Below are 25,355 nucleotides of genomic sequence, written 5' to 3'. Positions count from 1 at the left end.
ATAATCCACATGAGATGCGCTGTAACCTGCACGTAGCCTAAGTAGGCTACTTGAACTAACGCCCAGTGGACCTGTAGTCTAAGTTATTGTAAAGCCTATAAACACCATACACCATTCCCCAGCTGCCCCCCCCCCCCATTACTTTCCTTCTGCGACAAAAAAGGTCAAATTAAGATCTGACATCAGATCATCATCGACAATACATTCCTCAAATGTTAAATACTATTAAATATGGAGAGAAACATCATTGTGGAGGCATTCCAATTTGCTTTCTTATGCTTTATGGAGCTACAAATTCGCATGCTGAGAATGTTGTGGTTATACAGATGTTGGATCTTAATTGAGCCAGTTGGCTACAGCAGGAAAATCATCCTGTGGCTACAGGAAATGTCAATGTTTATGTTCATTATAATTAATGGACATTTTTGTAGGGGTTGATATATGGTTAATTAGGGCAAATAAAGTCAGACATTTCAAAGTGGAAATTACAAACTTAAGAAGCCTTTTTAAAACTCAAATACACTACAAGTTTGCATTTCCTGTAGTGCTGGAAAATTCTCAGCAACAAAAGAGTGATAATATTAAGATCCTACATCTGTATTAGGTAAAACTTAAATATACAATTTTCTAAATGTTCTTGAAATGTTATGAGGACCTCCAAGACCAGGTAAAATGTATATTGCGCGAACATAAATTGAACATTATGTTAAATCTAAAACAAATATGCTATGAACAGCATAAAAATGTATTTAATTCTTACAGCATTAAGATAATATCCTGTGCAACCTAACTTAAACATTGTATGAATGTCATCACAACTGAGCATATTTTCTGTTTTGGAAACCTATTTCTTGTATTGTACCCACACTGTTCCCACAACCTCATTAAATATTCTGGGAACCTTTAAAGAACTCAGAAAGGCTGTTCTGTCAACATTCTTGCAACATCAAAGGAATGTTTTTTGCACCCTGATACAAACATTATCTTAATGTCAGCACAACTAAACAGTTTTAGTGTTTTGGGAACCTATCTCTTGTCATATCTTCACAATATTCCCACAACCTAAATAAATGTTTTATTAACTTTTAAAGGACAGAAAAAATGTGTTTTGTGAATGTTCTTGCAACATCAGGCAAATGTTTTTTGCAACCTGATAGAAATATTGTAATAATGTTTGTGTTTTGGGACCATATCTCTTGTCATGTCCACATGATATTTCAACAACCTAATGAAACGTTCTGTGAATGTTTTTCTGCACCCAAAAATAAACATTGTAGAATCATCCACCCAACTGGACAATTTTTATGTTTTGGGAACATATCTAATGTGATGTCCACACATTGTTCTCGGCAGACTGTTCCCACAACCTAATTAATCATTCTGGGAACCTTTAACCTGTTAGAGCTCTAGGGGCGCTATTTCATTTTTGGATAAAAAACGTTCCCGTTTTAAGCGCGATATTTTGTCGCGAAAAGATGCTCGACTATGCATATTCTTGACAGTTTTGGAAAGAAAACACTCTGAAGTTTCAGAATCTGCAAAGATTTTGTCTGTAAGTGCCCCAGAACTCATTCTACAGGCGAAACCAAGATGATGCATCACCCAGGAATTAGCAGAATTTCTGAAGCTCTGGTTGTCATGTACTGTCATGTTGTGTCTTGTCTCTGTCCTTTCCCTTCACCCTGTCTCCCTCTGCTGGTCGTTGTTAGGTTACCTTTTCTCCCCCGCTTTCCCCCAGCTGTTCCTTGTCTCCTCTTGACTACCTCGTCACCCCTTCTCCCACCTGTTCCCCTTTTCCCTCTGATTAGTCCCCTATATCTCTCTCTGTTTTTGTTCCTGTCCTTGTCGGATTCTTGTTTGTTGTGTTTCATGCCTGAACCAGACTGTCGTCATGTTTGCTGTAACCTTGTCTTGTCCTGTCGGAATCTGCCGGTCCGTCTGAGCCTACCTATGTTTGGTAATTAAAGAAGCTCTGTTTAAGTTAATTCGCTTTTGGGTCCTCATTCACTCACCGTAACACTGGTTTCCATTCTCTCCTTATATGGCTGTGATTGCGCAACGAATGAGCCTACACTTTCTGTCGTTCGCCCAAGGTCTTAGCAGCATTGTGACGTATTTGTAGGCATATCATTGGAAGATTGACCATAAGAGACTACATTTTCCAAGTGTCCGCCTGGTGTCCTGCGTCGAATTCGGTGCGCAATTGCCAGCTGCTTCTACTTTACCATTTGACTCAGGGGAGAAAGCATGTGTCCAAGAACGATGTATCAATGAAGAGATATGTGAAAAACACCTTGATGATTGATTCTAAACAACGTTTGCCATGTTTTCAGTCGATATTATGGAGTTAATTTGGAAAAAAGTTCGCGTTTTGAGGACTGAATTTTCGGATTTTTTTTGGTAGCCAAATGTGATGTATAAAACGGAGCTATTTCTAATACACAAGGAATCTTTTTGGAAAAACTGAGCATCTGCTATCTAACTGAGAGTATCCTCATTGAAAACATCAGAAGTTCTTCAAAGGTAAATGATTTTATTTGAAGGCTTTTATGTTTTTGTTAATGTTGCGTGCTGGATGCTAACGCTAATGCTAACGCTAAATGCTAACGCGAAATGCTAACGCTAGCTAGCTACTTTTACACAAATGATTGTTTTCCTATGGTTGAGAAGCATATTTTGAAAATCTGAGATGACAGTGTTGTTTACAAAAGGCTAAGCTTGAGAGATGGCATATTTATTTCATTTCATTTGCGATTTTCATAAATAGTTAACGTTGTGTTATGCTAATGAGCTTGCTGATAGATTTACACAATCCTGGATACAGGGGTTTTTTCATAGCTAAACGTGACGCAGAAAACGGAGCGATTTGTCCTAAACAAATAATCTTTCAGGAAAAACTGAACATTTGCTATCTGAGAGTCTCCTCATTGAAAACATCTGAAGTTCTTCAAAGGTAAATGATTTTATTTGAATGCTTTTCTGTTTTTTTGTGTAAATGTTGCCAGCTGAATGCTAATGCTAAATGCTACGTTAGCCATCAATACTGTTACACAAATGCTTGTTTTGCAATGGTTGAGAAGCATATTTTGAAAATCTGAGATGACAGTGTTGTTAACAAAAGGCTAAGCTTGAGAGCTAGCATATTTATTTCATTTCATTTGCGATTTTCATGAATAGTTAACGTTGCGTTATGGTAATGAGCTTGAGTCTGTATTCACGATCCCGGATCCGGGATGGGGAGATCTGTTTTCTAGGAGCGTTGTTGCAACATCAGGTGAATGTTTTATACAAATATTCTATAATCATCACCACGACTGGTCAGTTATTTTGTTATGAGAACATTTGCCACGACCTAAGGAATGTTGGAACTTTCACAGAACCAATTTTGATTTACATCACTGATGGGAAAAATATCCAACCGATAATTGAAGCTAAACTGATATAGACTCACTACCACTCTCAATTGAGGAATTGTATGTTGCAATCAAACACCAGCATTGCATTGATTAGGAAAACATTTAAAAAATAATGATAATAGGAAATGGCCATTATCAGATCATGTTGGTTGACTCTGATGATAATGTCAGCCCTTTCTTCTCAACTCAACCCCTGTTCAATATCTACCTGAGAACCATGTTTGTTGTTTTGAGCATAGTGGTTGCAACAACAAGCTTGTGGGTTTGATTCTTGCATGGGCCACTAATACTGAATATATTAGTGTAACTGACTACTAAAATTATAATTTTTGCACTTCAGCTCACCCTGTAGGAAGGGGACGGTATTGGGTGTCTTAGCAGCAGAGACAGCTCTGAGAACACGTGATGCCTGGTGCCTCCAGGGGGCACTAGTCTGGTCGTGTAGTGATGTGAGCGAGATGATCAGACACTGCAACTCCTCAGTCTCCACCATCTCCTCCACACTGGAAGTGTGACAGCACAGCTGTAACAGGACCTAAGGAGGAGAGGAGGTTAGGGGTTAAGTGCCTTGATCAAGGTCACATGACAGTAGGTAGCACACTGTATATTAATAATAATATACATAATTTAGCAGACGCTTTTATACAAAGCAACTTAGTAATGTATGCATTCCTTTTTTTTTTACATATGTTTGGACCCGGGAACCAAACCCACTATTGTAAGCGCCAAAGTGCCATAACTGAGCTACAATGGACCACCTGAGATTCTATTGCCAGCACTGTTCACTATGGACTGATATTCTCTATCAGCACTGGGATTCGAACAGACAACCATGCTCTTACTGGCCAGCCTCTCCAACCTTGAGGATACCGCTGAAATAGACTAGAGAACTCACCTGTATGAGCAGTTCTTGAAAGGTCTCCTCTACTGCTGCTCTCTCCTTCCGGGACGGTAGACACACTAGCAGGTAGAGACACTTCACCAGGGCCGCCGGCAGACCTGGCTTTACTACAGACATCAATTCCTAAAAATAGTGAAGAACACACAACAATTTGACTTTACTGACCAAATCACCTCCCAGAGAAAGAGAACACAATATAACCTGGCTTTATTGAATAGAGCAATTCCTAAAGAGAGAAAAAACACACATAAAATAAAAAAGAAGGAACTCTTAGCAAAGTCCAGACCTGAATCCAATCGATAATCTGTGGAAAGAACTGAAAACTGCTGTTCACAAATGCTCTCCATCCAACCTCACTGAGCTCGAGCTGTTTTGCAAGAAGGAATGGGAAAAAATTTCAGTCTCTCGATGTGCAAAACTGATAGAGACATACCCCAAGCGACTTACAGCTGTAATCGCAGCAAAAGGTGGCGCTACAAAGTATTAACTTAAGGGGGCTGAATAATTTTGCACGCCCAATTTTTCAGTTTTTGATTTGTTAAAAAAGTTTGAAATATCCAATAAATGTCGTTCCACTTCATGATTGTGTCCCACTTGTTGTTGATTCTTCACAAAAAATACAGTTTTATATCTTTATGTTTGAAGCCTGAAATGTGGCAAAAGGTCGCAAAGTTCAAGGGGGCCGAATACTTTCGCAAGGCACTGTATGCCACCAAGGAGATGTCTGTCTGTGAGGGGCTTGCCAAGACATATGCACTGGAACAATTCTGATTTATTAACACACACTGAATCATCATTTAACTAAACAACACTGGGAGTTTCCAGTTGTTTCACTTTCAGTTACCTGGGACTTCAGGCTACAGTACACAGGTTAAACTATAATGTGGTAAACCACAGTCAGTCTGTTAAAGGATCAGGGTAGCCATGCTTTAGATTCAAACATGTTTAACTTCACTCACAGTAGAGTTTGTAGCAGTCAGGAAAGACAGAGTCTTCAACAGAAGCCATCCTGCATTGTCTGTCTGTGTTGTCTGGCTGTGTGACTCTCCCCTGTCTGTCTCCTCTGTCCTGTCTGTCTCCCTGCTGTCTATCTCACTGTTGTCTATATCGTCTGTGTTGTCCGTCTCGTCTCTTCTCTGGAAGAACTGCTGCACCTCGTAGCGAGCCTCCTCTAGGAGAGGAGACACAACAAGGGTTAGAATCACAGATACACCCAAGGCGTAGAAACACATACAAATCTGTCCAGGAACAACCCCTTAACACCTGACCTTAGACACTGAAGCTTATCAAAGGGCAAGGTGGAGAAGCTACTACCATATTTCTTACACTGTATGTAGCCATTCCTTTCAGATCTACTTGAAGTGCCTAGTGGATAGGAAAAGAAACCTAACAGAGTTCTCAGAGAGCCTGTTCTAACGCAGAGGTTAAAAATAATAATAGTATTTTTACCATCCACTGAAACTACTTTCACTTTCTAGTCTCAAACACCAAGGTCTGCATGAGGTATATTTCAGTTTTGTTATTCAGTTTGACTGAGTTTTTAAACCACACTGTATTGTTGACTTTCTAAAGAGTTGCTCTAGTACATTTACTGTACTGTGCTGGTATGTAAACACTAAACTATTAAACCAATAACTTCAAGACACTATGTTATCTGTATAGAGGTTCTGGTACAGCAGAGAAACACACAACAGAGAAACATGACACAACATGAAAACATAGTTTAGAATTAAAAACAGAAGTATCCACTTCTCTAAAGAAGTCAGGTAGTACTAACATGCAAGCATGCTCACACACAAACAGTCACGCTCACACACACTTCCTTCTAATAACCTGCAGTAACCCAGTAAAGTTTATCAGAGAAATATGACTGAGCAGAACACAGAGGGAAGTCATGCCATAACCATAATAAAGGCATGATGACCATAAAATACCTGCAGGTTTTTCTGCCAGTATGGCATGGATGTTGGAGACCACAGTGTCTGCAGTCAGAGCAGCTAGACTCCTCAGATCCAGCTCCTCTGTCCCACCACCACTTTCACATACCTACAGTAGAAAGAGAGGGAGAGAGAGAAGGGAGAGAGAGAGAGAGAGAGAGAGGGAGGGAGAGATGGTTACTGTAGTTAGGTTTAGCTAGCATTGAGTGTTGCTAGTTTACTTTACAGGGAATAGTCTTACGGCAGTAAATGTATTGATACAGATAAAAACCTGAGCCAAGGCATACTGGAATAGTGGATGCAATGAATTAGTATTTAGCAGAAGCACAGATGCAGGTTTCGTTTCTCTTTTTATACACTGCAGAATCAGATACACCAAATAACTACTACACAAATACCAGACATACAATACCAACTACACAAATACACCAGATGTATAGTGTCTGCATTGAAACCTGTAAGAAGATATGGATATGGGTGATGCGTTTGAATGGGCCCCTATATACTGGTGAAATCCCATTGCGCAGATCATGGAGCCTGTGTTTGCATACCAGTCACACATGAAAACTCCCTCCTTTAGTTCAAGGGAAAGACTCAGAGACTGCTTACGCCTGTGGCTATGGTTATCACCATGGTTCTGACCAGATCAATGGGCACGCGCGCACACACGTGCGCACACACTCGCTCGCGCGCACACACTCGCTCGCGCGCACACAGCAGCATGCTCAATGGGCACACAGATCAGTGCTGGAATTCAGCCAAAGGACAGTACTTTCCATGATGATTGTCATTGTCATTAACTTGCTATTATGGGAGGAAATCGTAGGATAAATCCTATCAGTTTGTCTATAAGCATAGTCAAAGGGTCTCTGATTGGGTTATAGTAAAGAAGTGACTTTATCATTAGAGTCAACCAACATGATCTGATAATGGCCATTTCCTATAGTTAGAGAGAAAGATAGCAAGGGGATACCTAGCCTGCTCCCACATCTGTTTGTGACATATAGCCAACTCCTGTGGCTGTTTGGCATGACAATAACCACAGAAGTTGGCAAGATTGCACAAACACATATGGGACCAGAGACACCACAGTACTGTACCTGTATGTAGAGAGGCAGGACTTGGCGCAAGTGTTCCTCTTTTTGGTCGAGGGGGAGGGGTGTGTCTATCTCGCTCTGGTCCATGGTTTCCTTTTTGGTATGTGTGTGGTCAGGGGAGAGGTGTGTGTGTTTCTGGCCAGAGGTGTTCATACTATCCTTGTGTGTGTGTGTCTCCATCTGTTGGAGCATCTCTCGGAGGACCAGTAGGGGATGGGTCTGGGGTCCTCCACCTCTCAACCCCCCCCCTCCCTCCTTCAGATCCAGGGGGGCAGCTAGCTCCCCTGAGGCGCTCAGCTCTCCTGTCTCCTTGTTGATCCTCTCCACGTCAGCCATCTGCTCCTGACAGACAAACAGAGAGGAGAGACAGAGAGTGAAATAGAGAAAGAGAGAGATGGAAAGAGGATCAGGTGGGGGGGGTGGTTCAGAGTGTTTGGGATAGTCGACCTAAGTTTGCAAAATTCCAGAATATTCCCTAAATCCCCAGTTTTTCCAGAATTCCCGGTTGGTAATTTATCCATGATTTTGTTACTTCTAGGTTAGACTACTGCAATGCTCTACTTTCCGGCTACCCGGATAAAGCAATAAATAAACTTCAGTTAGTGCTAAATACGGCTGCTAGAATCCTGACTAGAACCCCAAAATTGTATCATATTACTCCAGTGCTAGCCTCCCTACACTGGCTTCCTGTTAAAGCAAGGGCTGATTTCAAGGTTTTACTGCTAACCTACAAAGCATTACATGGGCTTGCACCTACCTATCTCTCTGATTTGGTCCTGCCGTACATACCTACACGTAAGCTACGATAACAAGACGCAGACCTCCTAATTGTCCCTAGAATTTCTAAGCAAACAGCTGGAGGCAGGGCTTTCTCCTATAGAGCTCAATTTTTATGGAATGGTCTGCCTACCCATGTGAGAGTCTCAAACTCGGTCTCAACCTTTAAGTCTTTACTGAAGACTCATCTCTTCAGTGGGTCATATGATTGAGTGTAGTCTGGCCCAGGAGTGTGAAGGTGAACGGAAAGGCTCTGGAGCAACGAACCGCCCTTGCCGTCTCTGCCTGGCCGGTTCCCCTCTTTCCACTGGGATTCTCTGCCTCTAACCCTATTACAGGGGCTGAGTCACTGGCTTACTGGTGCTCTTTCATGCCGTCCCTAGGAGGGGTGCGTCACTTGAGTGGGTTGAGTCACTGACGTGATCTTCCTGTCTGGTTTGGCGCCCCCCCTTGGGTTGTGCCCTGGCGGAGTTCTTTGTGGGCTATACTCAGCCTTGTCTCAGGATGGTAAGTTGGTGGTTGAAGATATCCCTCTAGTGGTGTGGGGGCTGTGCTTTGGCAAAGTGGGTGGTGTTATATCCTTCCTGTTTGGCCCTGTCCGGGGGTATCATCGGATGGGGCCACAGTGTCTCCTGACCCCTCCTGTCTCAGCATCCAGTATTTATGCTGCAGTAGTTTATATGTCAGGGGGCTAGGGTCAATTTGTTATATCTGGAGTACTTCTCCTGTCTTATCTGGTGTCCTGTGTGAATTTAAGTATGCTCTCTCTAATTCTCTCTTTCTTTCTCAGAGGACCTGAGCCCAGGACCATGCCTCAGGACTACCTGGCATGATGACTCCTTGCTTTCCCCAGTCCACCTGGCCGTGCTGATGCTCCAGTTTCAACTGTTCAGCCTGTGAAAATTATTATTTGACCATGCTGGTCATTTATGAACCTTTGAACATCTTGGCCATGTTCTGTTATAATCTCCACCTGGCACAGCCAGAAGAGGACTGGCCACCCCACATAGCCTGGTTCCTCTCTAGGTTTCTTCCTAAGTTTTGGACTTTCTAGGGAGTTTTTCCTAGCCACCGTGCTTCTACACCTGCATTGCTTGCTGTTTGGGGTTTTAGGCTTGGGTTTGGGGTTTTAGGCTGATATCAGCTGATGTACGAAGGGCTATATAAATACATTTGATTTGATTAATGAATAGATTATAATCAGTGTTGGACACATCGGTTTGCAGAATGGCAGTGACATAGAAGCACACTTAAAATCAGACTACACTTCTCCTATTGTCTTCAGTCCCTCTATAAACAGCTCGCCTAGGGAAATAAAGAGAGAAAGCTAGACTACTGATAGACCCCGTCTATCAGGGTGAGCATGACAACACCTATAGGTCCCAACTAGTGTTGCAAAATTATAGAAACTTTCCCATGTTTGTCAGAAAAACAGGTTGGAGGATTCCCAGAATCAGGAGCAAATAAGCATGAAGGGAATCATGGAGGGAGATATGTTTCTGGAATTTCACAACCCTGGTTCCTACAATAAACACAGACCTCTGAGTTTTCTCAATTTTCTTTTTCTGAGATAATCACCATGTGACTCACAATAAAGACGAACTGGAACACACCAGAGGAACTAAGTGTGCCTAATGAGCTCCTTGAGGGTGTGATTTGAAAGTGCACTATAAAGAGATATGAACGGTAAGGGGTTAGAATGAAATGCAACACAAACGTACATCTGGGAGACAGCTAACTGTTCAAATCATTTGGTTCAATTCATTAAGAGATTAGCTCACCTTTTGGATCACCGGCACTTTAATTTCTGAAGAATGTTGAGATTTATGACATCACTGACTAATCCTTCTACATCTCGTACTAGTCTCCCACGCAGCGGTGAGGGAACACACGCACACGCTCTCCCTATCAGCTGTTCACAGTCACATTAAGATGTAATTGTTGTCTTGTGATGTAACACTGGGCTTGCTGCAGGGAAGGAAATCTGCTTCTGTTTGCTCATGCTGGTTGTCCCGTGTGTTTGTGTGTGTGTGTGTGTGGGGGAGGGGGGGGGGGTGATGTGTTTAGGAACTACGGTGATCAAGCGAACACACACACATTCACACAGGGCCTTTTGTGCTGCCCATTATCCCTGCTACATTGGTACACACAGAAACAGATTTAAACATAACTGAGTAATGAGAATGAGCTTCACATGAAGTTGATCTGTGAAAATCATGTAAGGGGACCAAGCGCTGTTCTTTCTCTCTAGCCCTCTCTCTCTCTTTCCCTTTGCTAAGCTCTTCCTCATACCATGACAGAACTGGTTCGTTCCAGTACAGCAAAGCAGTATTGAGTGGAGGAGCAATATGTCTGTTCACGAGAACATAAACCTGTTCTCCCAAACACACACAAAAAAAAACTTTGCTATAATACAACCTCACTGTAATAAAATCTAATCCTGGCACAAAGACAGCCTGACAAGTCTAGTCTCAGAGCAGGCCCATAGTATATATTGTAACTGTACCTACCTGTGTGAGAGTCATCTATGAGTCCACTGACAGCCAGGGGGATCGGAGTTGTTAAATCCAAACAAGGGTTCTCTCTCTCTTTCCCTTTCCCTCTCTCTGTTCCCATGTCAGGGCATGCAGGCTTTGACCATTAGGGACATGACTACTCTAGCCCTTCAGTACAGTGTGTGTATGTGTGAGTCCTCAAACCTCTCACTAATCTGTGTCTCCTCCTCTACAGCAGTCCCTTCAGTAATCTGCAGAGAGAGAGCAAGAGTGGTCTGATCTGAACTTTGCTCCGTCTTACATCAGCAGGGCCAGGTCATGTGCTTCATTTCCTACGAGCCGAAAAGCAGAAGTGAAGAACCCTGTTGTTCTGGCAACTATGGCGGAACCCTCCCAGCTCTCGCCACTCCACATTTTGACTGCAAAAGAGACCTGTTTGGCTTTTTATAGACCTGTCATGTTACTTGTGGTGATGAGGACTAATGAATACAGGACAAACATGTTGCCAAACATCAACAAAATATGTTTTTCTATGATTAGCACTTCCCTACCAGTAGCGATGTGTGCATAAAAGCACCGGAGAAGCCAAGCCAGAAAAAAAGCCATATTACAACCTGTGTTGTGATAATTGCGTAACATATCATACTAAATGGAGTGTCTCGGATTTACGTACAGAATAATACTAAATGCTATGAGATCAGTCAAAATCGAATAAAATGCTTGCAACATTTTTAACTTCTTGATGAAATTAGTATGTTTGTAATAAATCAATTGTTTTACACTATTATATTATATCCAAACAAGATTAATAAACATGCAATCACTATTGAGTGAATGAACAAAGTAGTTTTGGAACTAACGCTTCCAGACATTTAAATAGTCTGTCGAAGTCAAGGTGTTAAAATCAAGATTCATAGTGTAATGGTCAGTGCTTGACTTCGGCCGGAGCTGTCCAGAGCGCAATACTAGCACTTCAAATTTTGGGGGTGAATTGCGTACCGGCTCCTCTATAAAACAAAGTAGCCTATCGCCAGACTAGATTCCCACACCGAGGCAAAAAAAGGTTGATCAAAGCAGAATGAAGGCGGGATCTGCAATGAATAGCAATGGACAGTGGGCATTCATTTCCTGATTCTGCTTTGTTCAAGTTTATTTGCCGCTAGTCTGTGAATCTGTGAGTGACAGTAGGCTGTTTGAGATCACACAGATTGAAAATCTGTCAGTGTAACGTAGATGCAGGGAGTCAGAAAGCAAGAGCAATTAGTGAGTTTAATTATGAAGAACATTGAATGATACAAAACAAGAAAGCGTCTAAACATGAAAACATAAACAATATTGCCTGGTGGGTGATAACAACAGAGTGCTATGTAAAGGGGAAGTAATCACGAAGGTGATGAAGTCCAGGTGTACCTAATGAGGCACAGGTGTGCATAATGGATGGGGTGCGAGGACCAGTGGTTAGTAGACCGGCGACGTAGAGCGCCGGAGAGGAAGTGGACGTGACAGGAGGCGCGGGAGTGGATGCGCGGCACAAGCCGCAGGACCACGCTGACCAGGAGGACGGCACAGAAGGACGAGGAGCTGGCTGGTCCGGACGGCAAAGGACGGCAAAGGTGGAAGTCTCGGATTATGTTGGGATCTAGATTTTCTGGACCATGAACCTCCCAGTCCACCAGGTACTGGAGCCGACCCCACTATGTTTGGAGTTCAGAAGGGACCTGACAGCATAGGCAGGACTACACTCGATGCCCAGTGGAAGTGGATGATGTGGGGGACGGCATCAACAAGGGGACCAGGAACCACCGGCCTGAGGAGGGAAACGTGAAAAAATTGTGAGATCCGATAGTCTTTGGGAAGCTCTAATCGGTAATTGACCCTCAAGAGGACTTTGAATGGCCCCACAAACTGGGGACTCAGCTTCTGCAGGGCAGGCAGAGCAGGAGGTTCCTGGTGGAGAGCCAGATGTGATCACCAAAATGTTAAACTGGTGCCTCACTGCGGTGGCGGTCCGCCCGCTCCTTCTTGCACCGGATGGTGCATTGGAGCCTCAAGTGGGCAGCTTCCCAAACCTCTCCTGCACACCGGCACCACTCATCCACCGCAGGGGCTTCGGTCTGCCACTGGGTCCACGGAGCCAGGGCCGGCTAGTACCCCAACACGCACTGGGAGGGAGACAACGAGGTGGAGGAGTGACGAAGTGAGTTCTGGGCGTTTTCCGCCCAGGGAAGAAATTGGGCCCACTCCCTCTGACGGTCGTGACAGTGACTCTTCAGCAACCTCCCCAGCTCCTGGTTGGTCCACTACACCAGCCCATTGGACTGAGGCCTGTACTGATATATGAGGATGACCATGACCCCCATCAAGGCTCTCCATACACATGACGTGAATTGGGGATCACAGTCGAAGACGAGATCCTCGGGAAGGCCATAGTGTGGGAAGACCTACTGAAACAGTGCCTCAGCGACCTGGAGGGGCAGTAGGGAGACCAAAGAGAGGGATATAACGACAGCATTTGAAGAATCTGTCCACATCAATAACAGTGATGAAACCATCAAACAGGGGAAGATCAGTGACAAAATGTATCAACAGATGGATCCAAGTCTGCTGAGGCACAGGGAGGGGAAGGAGTTTCCCTGCTGGTGCGTTCCAGGGAAACCAGGTTTGGGCACATACGGAGCAGGAGTTGACATTGTAGGAGGCGTACTGTGCCAAGGTGGGCAACCAGTACTTAATGGAGATGGATTGAGTGGTGCAGGTGATGCCTGGGTGTCCAGTGGCAAGGGATGTATGCACCCAGGTCAAAAGCCGATCCCTTACCTCTGTGGGAATGTAGGTGAGCTCCGGAGGAGAGGTAGCCGGTGGCAGTTCCCTCTCCACAACCTGGCAGATGTCCACGTCTATGTCCCAGAGCATGGGGGCAATGATTCGGGAGGGCGATATGATGGGACCACTCAGGACAAGAACCTCTCCTGAATCGTGACGTTGGGACATGGCATCGGCTTTGATGTACTTTGAACCTGGGCAGAATGCCAAGGGGAAGTTGAATCTAGTAAAGAAAAGGGCCCACCTTGTCTGGCGCGAGTTCAACCGTCTCGCTGTCCGTATGTACTCCAAGATCCAATGGTTGGTGAGGATGAGAAACGGGTCCGTGGCGCCCTCCAGCCAGTGTCTCCAATCCTCTAGTGCCAACTTCACCACCAGGTGTTCCCGATCACTGACGTCATAGTACCTCTCTAGTTTTTTAGAATAGTCTGCACATGGATACAGTCTTTGTGGATTACCTTGGCATTGTGATAGGACGGCCCCCACGCCCACTTCTGAGGTGTCCATCTCCACCACGTAGGGCCGTGTAGGGTCTGGATGTTTCAGCAACGGGTGGAGCTGAAATGCCCCTTCAGCAGGCAGAAGGCCTCATCAGCTGCAGGATTCCATGCCAACTTCCTTTGAGGAGAGAGTTGAGAGGAGAGGTGATGGAGCTGAAGTTCCTGATGAAGTGGCGGTAAAAGTTGGCAAACGCTTTATGGTGGTTGGGACTGGCCATGACCTGATCGCATCTACCTTCCTTTCCTCCATAACTACTCACTGTGGGCTGATCTGATATCCCAAGAAGGAGACAGCGACCTGATGGAACTGGCACTTCTTCGCTTTCACTTCTCCGCTTCTCCGATGGGGCGGCAGGGTAGCCTAGTGGTTAGAGCGTTGGACTAGTAACTGGAAGGTTGCAAGTTCAAACCCCCGAGCTGACAAGGTACAAATCTGTCGATCTGCCCCTGAACCCACTGTTCCTAGGCCGTCATTGAAAATAAGAATTTGTTCTTAACCGACTTGCCTAGTTAAATAAAGGTAAAATAAAAAAATTAAAAATAAATGTACAGATGGTTCTCCAGGATACTACCCGGACGTGGGCGATGTGCTCCTCCAAGGTGGCCAAGTAGATCAGGATATAGTCGATATACATGACCACTTGGCACCCAAGCATGTCCCAAAACACCTTGTTCACGAATGCAAGGAACACCGATGAAGCATTGGCTAAACCATAAGACATCACCAAGTACTCATATTGCCCAGACACCGTGCTGAAGGCCGTCTTCCATTCATCCCCCTCCCGGGTGTGGATCAAATTGTAGGCACTCCACAGGTCCATTTTGGTAAAAAAAACTAGGTACCGCGGAGCTGTTCAATGGCGGCCGGGAGGAAGTAGCGGTACTTGGTGGTGATGGCATTGTAGTCTATACACGGACGAACACCACGAAGAACAAACCAGCCATCGCAGGGGAGGCGGATGGGCGAATTAAACCCTGTAGGAGAGCCTTCTGGATGTTCTTCTTCAGAGGCTTGGTTTCAGCGACAGGGGGTAGATGCAGCTGTGCGGAGACGCAGAGTTTGTTAGCAGGTCGATGGCACAGTCTCAGGGGCGATGAAGAGGGAGACAGGTGGTGCTGGTCTTGGATAAAAACTTCCGGAGATCCTGGTAAACTGTCTGGTCCTACGGCCATAGTTGGAGTACGGGCTCACCCCTGTCCCCTGGTGGATTATTGAAGACTGCTCTGAACAAAGCCATAAACCTTGCATAGGAATCCAGCTTCTCCTTTCCTCTCTCCCAAATGGCCAAAGCCCATTCCAACACCTGCCCCATCAACAGGGAAATAAGCATGGCATGGCAACCTTGGACCTTGGAAAAGTTTGGAACCCCCAACACTCTTCCTAGAGCTGCCGGCCGTCCAAACTGAGCAATCGGGGGAGAAGGGCCTTGGTCAGGGAGGTGACCAAGAACCCGATGAACACTCTGACACAGCTCTAGAGTTCTTCTGTGGAGATGGGAGAACCTAGGTAGCCTCGTGTTTAGAGCGTTGGACTAGTAACTGAGAGATTGAAAGATCGAATCCCCAAGCTGACAAGGTAAAAATCTGTCGTTCAGCCCCTGAAAATGGCAGTTAGCCCACTGTTTCTAGATCATTAACTGACTTAGCTAGTTAAATAAAGGTAAAATAAAACATCTCTACAGCACTCTACCAATAGGCCTTTATGGTAAAGTGGCCAGATGGAAGCCACTCCTCAGTAAAAGGCACATGACAGCCTGCTTGGAGTTTGCCAAATGGCACCTAAAGGACTCTCAGACCATGAGAGTGGTCTGATGAAACCAAGATTGAACACTTTGGCCGAAATGCCAAGCACCATGTCTGGAGGAAACCTGGCACCATCCCTACGGTGAAGCATGGTGGTGGCAGCATCATGCTGTGGGGATGTTTTTCAGCGGCAGGGACTTGGAGGCTGGTCAGGATCGAGGCAAAGATGAATGGAGCAAAGTACAGAGAGATCCTTGATGAAAACCTGCTCCAGAGCTCTCAGGATCTTAGACTGGGGTGAAGGTTCACCTTCCAACAGGACAACCACCCTAAGCACACAGCCAAGACAACGCAGGAGTGGCTTCAGGACAAGTCTCTGAATGTTCTTGAGTGGCCCAGCAAGAGCCTGGAATTAAACCTAATTGAACATCTCTGGAAAGACCTGAAAATAGCTGTGCAGCAATGCTCCCTATCCAACCTGACAGTGATTAAAAGGATATGCAGGAAATAATGGGAGAAACTCTCCAAATACAGGTATGCCATGATTGTAGAGTCATACCCAAGGAGTATCGAAGCTGTAATCGCTGCCAAAGGTGCTTCAGCAAAGTACTGAGTAAAGGGTCTGAATACCTATACCTGTAAATTAAATACTTCCATTAAAAAATATATCTAAATTAGAAAAAATGTTTAAAAAATGGTTCAAAACATTATGTGGGTATTGTGTGTAGATTGATGTTGAAAAAAATGTACTTAATTAATTTTAGAATAAGGCTGTAACCTAACAAAATGTGGAAAAAGTCAAGAGGTCTGAATACTTTCCGAAGGCACTGTATCTATATAATTTGGCTGTGTGTATTTTTAGACATAGGCCTATTGTAAATGTGTATTATTGTACAAATATATCTAAGCTACATATTATTTGGACAGAGGTAATAAACTATCCATTGATCAGCACAGCAATTGATAAAACAGGACCATGTTTGAAACACAAGTGGTTCTGAGCTTAATTCAATATTACATACTGTAGGTAAGCTAACTAGAAAGCTAGAAATCTTTTTCTTTTTGGGTTGGTTATGTAGGCCTCTTCTAACCCATTGTCTTCTACTATAGATAATAATAAAATTAGGCTATATCTTTAAATAAAAACGAAAGTCTGTCAGATTTGCAGTCATTACAATTAATTCAATACTCCTTAATCTTCCTGAATACTGCTATAGGCCTTTTCAAGACATGAGGTATAGGCCTATTGTTAACTTTTTGGTTAGTGACACTTTGATATTTTTTTTTTTTTTTTTTTTTTTTAATTTTACCTTTATTTAACCAGGCAAGTCAGTTAAGAACAAATTCTTATTTTCAATGACGGCCTGGGAACAGTGGGTTAACTGCCTGTTCAGGGGCAGAACGACAGATTTGTACCTTGTCAGCTCGGGGGTTTGAACTCACAACCTTCCGGTTACTAGTCCAACGCTCTAACCACTAGGCTACCCTGCCGCCGATATCTTGATAATATGCAGCTGTTAAAGCCTATCAAAAGTTTGCAAGTTTAAACATGTGTCTGTTAGACCTATGAGCACGAATTAGATTGAGCAATAAGAGCCCCACTTGTGGTCTTCTTAAATTAAACTTGTTTTTGACAGTATGGACTCGAGCACAATGTACAGTAAGAGGCAATTTAGCAATTAGGATTCACTATCTGTAATGGTTATGATAAATTAGGCATTGTGGCTCACTGTTGACATATAGATAAATGCGCACATTTTTTATGTATATATTTTTGTTGTTGAGTACTCTAGTACTCAAACAGTCAAAAAAGTTAAAACGTCCATCCCTTGTTTGGAAAGAATCTAAGTATTGTTTTAAAACAAGTGGGCATGTGCCAAATCCACCTCTTCATTGTCGAACCGGAGCGAGGGAAGCTGTGGGTGGAGGGGCGATTTGCACATGGAACTTGGCAAAGGAGGGCATGAATTGTTGTTATTATTGTAATCCAAACCCAACCTTCATTTACTCGTTGTGACAGACTCAGGTTCCAAACTCAGTTTTAGACGAGACTGACATTAGGACCAATATTATCCTATTTACACATTGTAGTCAATTTTGACACTATAATACATTTTTCTGACTCATACCGATGCCATATTGGCCATTTTCAAAGGGATTAGTTGTTTTTTTAGGGTCAGTCGCTCTTTTATTCTCACATAATTGCTATACATTGTAATACTAGTGCTGTGTGTATGGAGAAGCCTGCCACTAGTCCTTGTAGATAGCACCATCATGTGGTGTGTAAACTATACTGACCAAAAATATTAAATGCAACATGTTAAGTGTTGGTCCCATGTTTCATGATGGGTAAAAAGACCCGGAAATGTTCCATACGCACAAAACCTAATTTCTCTACATTTCTTTGCATCCTTGTTAGTGAGCATTTCTCCTTTGCCAAGATAATCCAGAAGCTGATTAAACAGCATGATCATTACACAGATGCAACTTGTGCTGGGGACAATAAAATACCACTCCAAAATGTGCAGTTTTGTCACACAAGTTTTGAGGGATCGTGCAATCGGCATGCTGTTTGCAGGAATGTCCAACAGAGCTGATGCCAGAGAATGTAATGTTAATTTCTCTACCATAAGCTGCCTCCAACATCATTTAAGAGAATTTGGCAGTACGTCCAACAGACCTCACAACCGCAGACCACGTGTAACCACTCACACCCAGGACCTCCACATCCGGCTTCTTCACCTGCGGGTTCATCTGAGACAAGCCACCTGGACAACTGAGAAGTATTCAGTCCGTAATAAAGCAATTCAAGTCCTTAGGAAACTATGTAGTTATTATTTTTTTTTTATGTATTATTTCTTACATTGTTATCCCAGAAAAACTCAAGTGTTATTACATACAGCCGGGAAGAACTATTGGATATAAAAGCGATGTCAACATACCAACATTGCGACCAGGAATACGTCTTTCCAGAAGCGGATCCTTTGTTCGGACCTCCACCCTGGACATGGGATCTTATCCCAGAGGCTGACCCAAAACAACGCAGTCGCCGCAAGAGAGGCAGACGGAGCGGCCTACTGGTCAGACTCTGAAGGCGAGCACATCATCCACTGCTCCCGAGCATATTACTCACCGATGTCCAATCTCTAGATAACAAGATGGGAGACATCAGAGATTGTAACATACTCTGTTTCAAGGAAACATGACTCACTCGGGATATGTTGTCAGAGTCGGTACAGCCACCCGGTTTCTTCATGCATTGTTTTCTGCCACTCCCAAAAGATAGCATTTGTAGATAATTGGCCCTCATTCTGGAACTCACCCTCCTGTTGAGGAGTGACGGACTCCATCCTAGCTGGAGGGGTGCTCTCATCTTATCGACAAACATAGACAGGGCTTTAACTCCACCAGCTCCACAATGAGATAGCGTGCAGGCCAGGCAGCAGGCTCTTAGCCAGCCTGCCAGCTTAGTGGAAGCTGCTACTAGCACAGTCAGTGTAGTCAGCTCAGCTATCCCCATTGAGACCGTGTCTGTGCCTCGACCTAGGTTGGGCAAAACTAAATATGGTGGTGTTCTCCTTAGCAATCTCACTAGAATAAAGACCTCCTCCATTCCTGCCATTATTGAAAGAGAGTGTGATACCTCACATCTCAAAATAGGGCTACTTAATGTTAGATCCCTCACTTTCAAAGCAGTTATAGTCAATGAACTAATCACTGATCATAATCTTGATGTGATTGGCCTGACTGAAACATGGCTTAAGCCTGATGAATTTACTGTGTTAAATGAGGCCTCACCTTCTGGTTACACTAGTGACCATATCCCCCACACATCCCGCAAAGGATTTACAAAAAAATACAAATGTTTTCGTCTTTTGAGCTTCTAGTCATGAAATCTACGCAGCCTCCTCAATTACTTTTTATAGCTACTGTTTACAGGCCTCCTGGGCCATATACAGCGTTCCTCACTGAGTTTCTATCTGACCATATAGTCATGGCAGATAATATTCTAATTTTTGGTGACTTTAATATTAACATGGAAAAGTCCACAGACCCACTCCAAAAGGCTTTCGGAGCCATCATCGACTCAGTGGGTTTTGTCCAACATGTCTCCGGACCTACTCACTGCCACAGTCATACTCTGGACCTAGTTTTGTCCCGTGGAATAAATGTTGTGGATTTTAATGTTTTTCCTCATAATCCTGGACTATCGGACCACCATTTTATTACGTTTGCAATCGCAACAAATAATCTGCTCTGACCCCAACCAAGGATCATCAAAAGTCGTGCTATAAATTCTCAGACAACACAAAGATTTCCAGATGCCCTTCCAGACTCCCTCTGCCTACCCACGGATGTCAGAGTATAAACATCAGTTAACTCAATATAACCTTGTGCAATACCCTAGATACAGTCGCACCCCTAAAAACAAAAAACATTTGTCATGAGAAACCAGCTCCCTGGTATTCAGAACATACCCGAGCTCTAAAGGAAGATTTCAGAAAATTGGAATGTAAATGGCGCCACACCAAACTGGAAGTCTTCCGACTCGCTTGGAAAGACCGTACCGTGCAGTGTCGAAGAGTCCTCACTGCTGCTCGATCATCCCATTTTTCCAACTTAATTGAGGAAAATAAGAACAATTCAAAATGTATTTTTGATAATGTCGCAAAGCTAACTAAAAAGCAGCATTCCCCAAGAGAGGATGGCTTTCACTTCAGCAGTGATAAATTCATGAACCTCTTTGAGAAAAAGATCATGATCATTAGAAAGCAAATTACAGACTCTTTAAATCTGCCTATTCTTCCAAAGCTCAGTTGTCCTGAGTCTGCACAACTCTGACAGGACTTAGGATCAAGGGAGACACTCAAGTGTTTTAGTACTATATCTCTTGACACAATGACGAAAATAATAATGGCCTCTAAACCTTCAAGCTGCATACTGGACCCTATTCCAACTAAACTACTGAAAGAGCTGCTTCCTGTGCTTGGTCCTCCTATGTTGAACATAATAAACGGCTCTCTATACACCAGATGTGTACCAAACTCCCTAAAAGTGGCAGTAATAAAGCCTCTCTTGAAAAAGCCAAACCTTGACCCAGAAAATATAAAAAACTATTGGCCTATATCGAATAACTCATTCCTCTCAAAATTGCTTGAAAAAGCTGTTGTGTAGCAACTCACTGCCTTCCTGAAGACAAACAATGTATATGAAATGCTTCGTTCTGGTTTTAAACCCCATCATAACACCAAGACTGCACTTGTGAAGGTGGTAAATTACCTTTTAATGGCGTCAGACCAAGGCTCTGCATCGGTCCTCGTGCTCCTAGACCTTAGTGCTGCTTTTGATACCATCGATCACCACATTCTTTTGGAGAAATTGGAAACCCAAATTTGTCTCACACGGACAAGTTCTGGCCTGGTTTAGACCTTATCTGTCGGAAAGATATTAGTTTGTCTCTGCGGATGGTTTGTCCTCTGACAAATCAACTGTACATTTTGGTGTTCCTCAAGGTTCCGTTTTAGGACCACTATTGTTTTCACTGTATATTTTACCTCTTGGTGATGTCATTCGGAAACATAATGTTAACTTTCACTGCTATGTGGATGACACGCAGTTGTACAAGCCCCAAAATTGCCCTCATGTTGCCCATACATAAGGAAGTGGATGGGGGCAAATGTTCTACTTTTAAACTCAGACAAAACAGAGATGCTTGTTCTAGGCCCCAAGAAACAAAGATATATTCTGTTCAATCTGACAATTAATCTTGATGGTTGTACAGTCATCTCAAATTAAACTGTGAAGGACCTCGGTGTTACTCTGGACCCTGATCTCTCTTTTGATGAACATATCAAGACTGTTTCAAGGACAGCTTTTTTCCATCTACATAACATTGAAAAAATCAGAAACTTTCTGTCCAAAAATTATGCAGAAAAATTAATCCATGCTTTTGTCACTTCTAGGTTAGACTACTGCAATGCTCTACTTTCCGGCTACCCGGATGAAGCACTAAATAAACTTCAGATAGTGCTAAATACTGCTGCTAGAATCTGGACAAAAACCTAAATGTTTTATCATATTACTCCAGTGCTAGCCTCTCTACACTGGCTTCCGGTTAAGGCAAGGGCTGATTTCAAGGTTTTCCTGCTAACCTAAGCTTTACATGGGCTTGCTCCTACCCATCTTTCCGATTTGGTCCTGCCAATTCATACCTACACGTATGCTACGGTCACAAGACGCAGGCCTCCTTACTGTCCCTAGAATTTCTAAGCAAACAGCTGGAGGCAGGGCTTTCTCTTATAGAGCTCAATTTGTATAGAATGGTCTGCCTGCCCATGTGAGAGACACAAGCTCTGTCTCAACCTTTAAGTCTTTATTGAAGACTCATCTCTTCAGTGGGTCCTATGATTGAGTGTAGTCTGGCCCAGGAGTGTGAAGGTGAACGGAAAGGTACTGGAGCAACGAACCACCCTTGCTGTCTCTGCCTGGACGGTTCCCCTCTCTCCACAGGGATTCTCTACCTCTAACCCTATTACAGGGGCTGAGTCACTGGCTTACTGGTGCTCTTCCATGCCGTCCCTAGGAGGGGTGCGTCACTTGAGTGGGTTGAGTCACTGACGTGATCTTCCTGTGTGGGTTGGCGTCCCCCCCTTGGGTTGTGCCGTGGTGGAGATCTTTGTTGGCTATACTCTTTCTTGTCTCAGGATGGTAACTTGGTAGTTGAAGATATCCCTCTAGTGGTGTGGGGGCTGTGCTTTGGCAAAGTGGGTGGGGTTATATCCTTCCTGTTTGGCCCTGTCCGGGGGTATCGTCGGATGGGGCCACAGTGTCTCACTACCCCTCCTGTCTCAGCCTCCAGGATTTATGCTGCTGTAGTTTAAGTGTCGGGGGCTAGGGTCAGTATGTTATATCTGGAGTATTTTTCCTGTCTTATCCGGTGTCCTGTGTGAATTTAAGTATGCTCTCTCCAATTATTTCTTTTTTTCTCTCTCTCGGAGGAGCTGAGCCCTAGGACCATGCCTCAGGACTACCTGGACTGATGACTCCTTGCTGTCCCCAGTCCACCTGGCCGTGCTGCTGCACCAGTTTCAACTGTTTTGCCTGCGGCTATGGAACCCTGACCTGTTCACGGGACGTGCTACTTGTCCCAGACCTGCTGTTTTGCAACTCTCTGGAGACAGCAGGAGTGGTAGACATACTCTGAATGATCGGCTATGAAAAGCCAACTGACATTTACTTCTGAGGTGCTGACCTGTTGCCCCTCGACAACCACTATGATTATTATTATTTGACCCTTATTTGGTCATCTATGAACATTTGAACATCTTGGCCATGTTCTGTTATAATCTCCACCCGGCACAGCCAGAAGATGACTGGCCACCCCTCATAGCCTGGATCCTCTCTAGGTTTCTTCCTAGGTTCTGGCCTTTCTAGGGAGATTTTCCTAGCCACCGTGCTTATACACCTGCATTGCTTTCTGTTTGGGGTTTTAGGCTGGGTTTCTGTACAGCACTTTGAGATATCAGCTGATGTAAGAAGAGCTTTATGTATAAATTTGATTTGATCTCCACCCCGCTGATCCTCAACACTGGGTCCCCACAAGGGTGTGTCCTCAGCCCTCTCCTGTATTCCCTGTTCACCCATGACTGTTTGACCATGCACGCTTCCAACTCAATCATCAAGTTTGCAGACGACACTACAGTGGTAGGCATGACTACCAACAACGACGAGACGGCCTACAGGGAGGAGGTGAGGGCCCTGGGAGTGTGGTGTCAGAAAAATAACCTCTCACTTTATGTCAACAAAACAAAGGAGATGATCGTGGACTTCAGGAAACAGCAGAGGGAGCCCCCATCCACATCGACGGGACAGTAGTGGAGAAGGTGGAAAGTTTTAAGTTCCTCGGCGTACACATCACGGACAAACTGAAATGGTCCACCCACACAGACAGCGTGGTGAAGAAGGTGCAACAGCGCCTCTTCAACCTCAGGAGGCTGAAGAAATGTGGCTTGTCACCTAAAACACTGTAAAACAATTTACAGATGCAAAATCGAGAGCATCCTGTCGGGTTATATCACTGCCTGGTATGGCAACTGCACCGCCCTCAACCGCAAGGCTCTCCAGAGCGTAGTGCGGTCTGCACAACGCATCACCGGGGGCAAACTACCTGCCCTCCAGGACACCTACAGCACCCGATGTCACAGGAACGCCAAAAAGATCATCAAGGACAACAACCACCTGAGCCATTGTCTGTTCACCCCAGCATCATCCAGAAGGTGAGGTCAGTACAGGTGCATCAAGCTGGAACCGAGAGACTGAAAAACAGCTTCTATCTCAAGGCCATCAGACTGTTAAACAGCCATCACTAACATAGAGAGGCTGCTGCCAACATACAGACTAAGTCTCTGGCCACTTTAATAAATCGACTTAATAAAGGTATCACTAGTCACTTTAAATAACACCACTTTAATAATGTTTACATATCCCACATTACTCATCTCACATGTATATACGGTTCTATAGCATCCACTGCATCTTGCCTATGCTGCACGGCCATCACTCATCCATATATTTACAGTGGGGCAAAAAAGTATTTAGTCAGCCACCAATTGTGCAAGTTCTCCCACTTAAAAAGATGAGAGACCTGTAATTTTCATCATAGGTACACTTCAACTATGACAGACAAAATGAGGAAAAAAATCCAGAAAATCACATTGTAGGATTTTTTATGAATTTATTTGCAAATTATGGTGGACAATAATGGGGGTGGAAACATCATGCTTTGGTTAGGTTTTTCTGCAAAGGGACCAGGATGACTGATCCGTGTAAAGGAAAGAATGAATGGGGCCATGTATCGTGAGATTTTGAGTGAAAACCTCCTTCCATCAGCAAGGGCATTGAAGATGAAACGTGGCTGGGTCTTTCAAAATGACAATGATCCCAAACACACCACCCGGGCAACGAAGGAGTGGCTTCGTAAGAAGCATTTCAAGGTCCTGGAGTGGCCTAGCCAGTCTCCAGATCTCAACCCCATAGAAAATCTTTGGAGGGAGTTGAAAGTACGTGTTGCCCAGCAACAGCCCCAAAACATCACTGCTCTAGAGGAGATCTGCATGGAGGAATGGGCCAAAATACCAGCAACATTGTGTGAAAACCTTGTGAAGACTTACAGAAAACGTTTGACCTCTGTCATTGCCAACAAAGGGTAAATAACAAAGTATTGAGATAAACTTTTGTTATTGACCAAATACTTATTTTCCACCATAATTTGCAAATAAATTCATAAAAAATCCTGCAATGTGATTTTTCTGGAGAAAAAAAAATCTCATTTTGTCTGTCATAGTTGAAGTGTACCCATGATGAAAATTACAGGCCTCTCTCATCTGTTTAAGTGGAAGAACTTGCACAATAGGTGGCTGACTAAATACTTTTTTTGCCCCACTGTATATATTCTTTATTCACCCCTTTACATTTGTGTGTATAAGGTAGTTGTTGTGAATTTGTTAGATTACTTGTTAGATATTACTGCATTGTCGGAACTAGAAGCACAAGCATTTCGCTACACTCCCATTAACATCTGCTGACCATGTGTATGTGATCAATAAAATGTGATTTGACTCAAACTGGGCAGTTACATTTGCATAAACTATGTCTTTCACAGTTTTA

At 43.8% G+C, this 25,355-nt stretch overlaps 1 protein-coding gene across 3 annotated transcripts in view; it reads right to left on the bottom strand.

Annotated features, from left to right (window-relative positions):
* wdfy4 (WDFY family member 4) overlaps positions 1–11,045 on the bottom strand; it is a 168,148-nt gene extending 157,103 nt beyond the window's left edge. The window contains exons 1-6 of one of the 3 annotated variants that reach the window (XM_036960203.2): positions 10,639–11,045; positions 7,355–7,693; positions 6,252–6,363; positions 5,277–5,488; positions 4,312–4,440; positions 3,762–3,951 (exon numbers count right to left, since the gene is read on the bottom strand). In XM_036960203.2, coding sequence (XP_036816098.2) covers positions 3,762–3,951; positions 4,312–4,440; positions 5,277–5,488; positions 6,252–6,363; positions 7,355–7,693; positions 10,639–10,653 — 997 coding nt within the window. In that variant the 5' untranslated portion in view covers positions 10,654–11,045. Of the gene's footprint in view, positions 1–3,761; positions 3,952–4,311; positions 4,441–5,276; positions 5,489–6,251; positions 6,364–7,354; positions 7,694–9,909 lie in introns of all 3 variants that reach the window. The other 2 variants (XM_036960204.2, XM_036960205.2) reach the window with 2 other exon arrangements.
* Positions 11,046–25,355: the final 14,310 nt, after the last annotated feature.

The sequence above is a fragment of the Oncorhynchus mykiss genome, chromosome 23, assembly GCF_057628025.1.
Source record: "Oncorhynchus mykiss isolate SJ-2025 chromosome 23, ASM5762802v1, whole genome shotgun sequence".
Lineage (NCBI taxonomy): Eukaryota > Metazoa > Chordata > Actinopteri > Salmoniformes > Salmonidae > Oncorhynchus > Oncorhynchus mykiss.
Note: the sequence above shows the minus strand (reverse complement) of the source record. Positions and strands in the feature narration are given on the sequence as shown.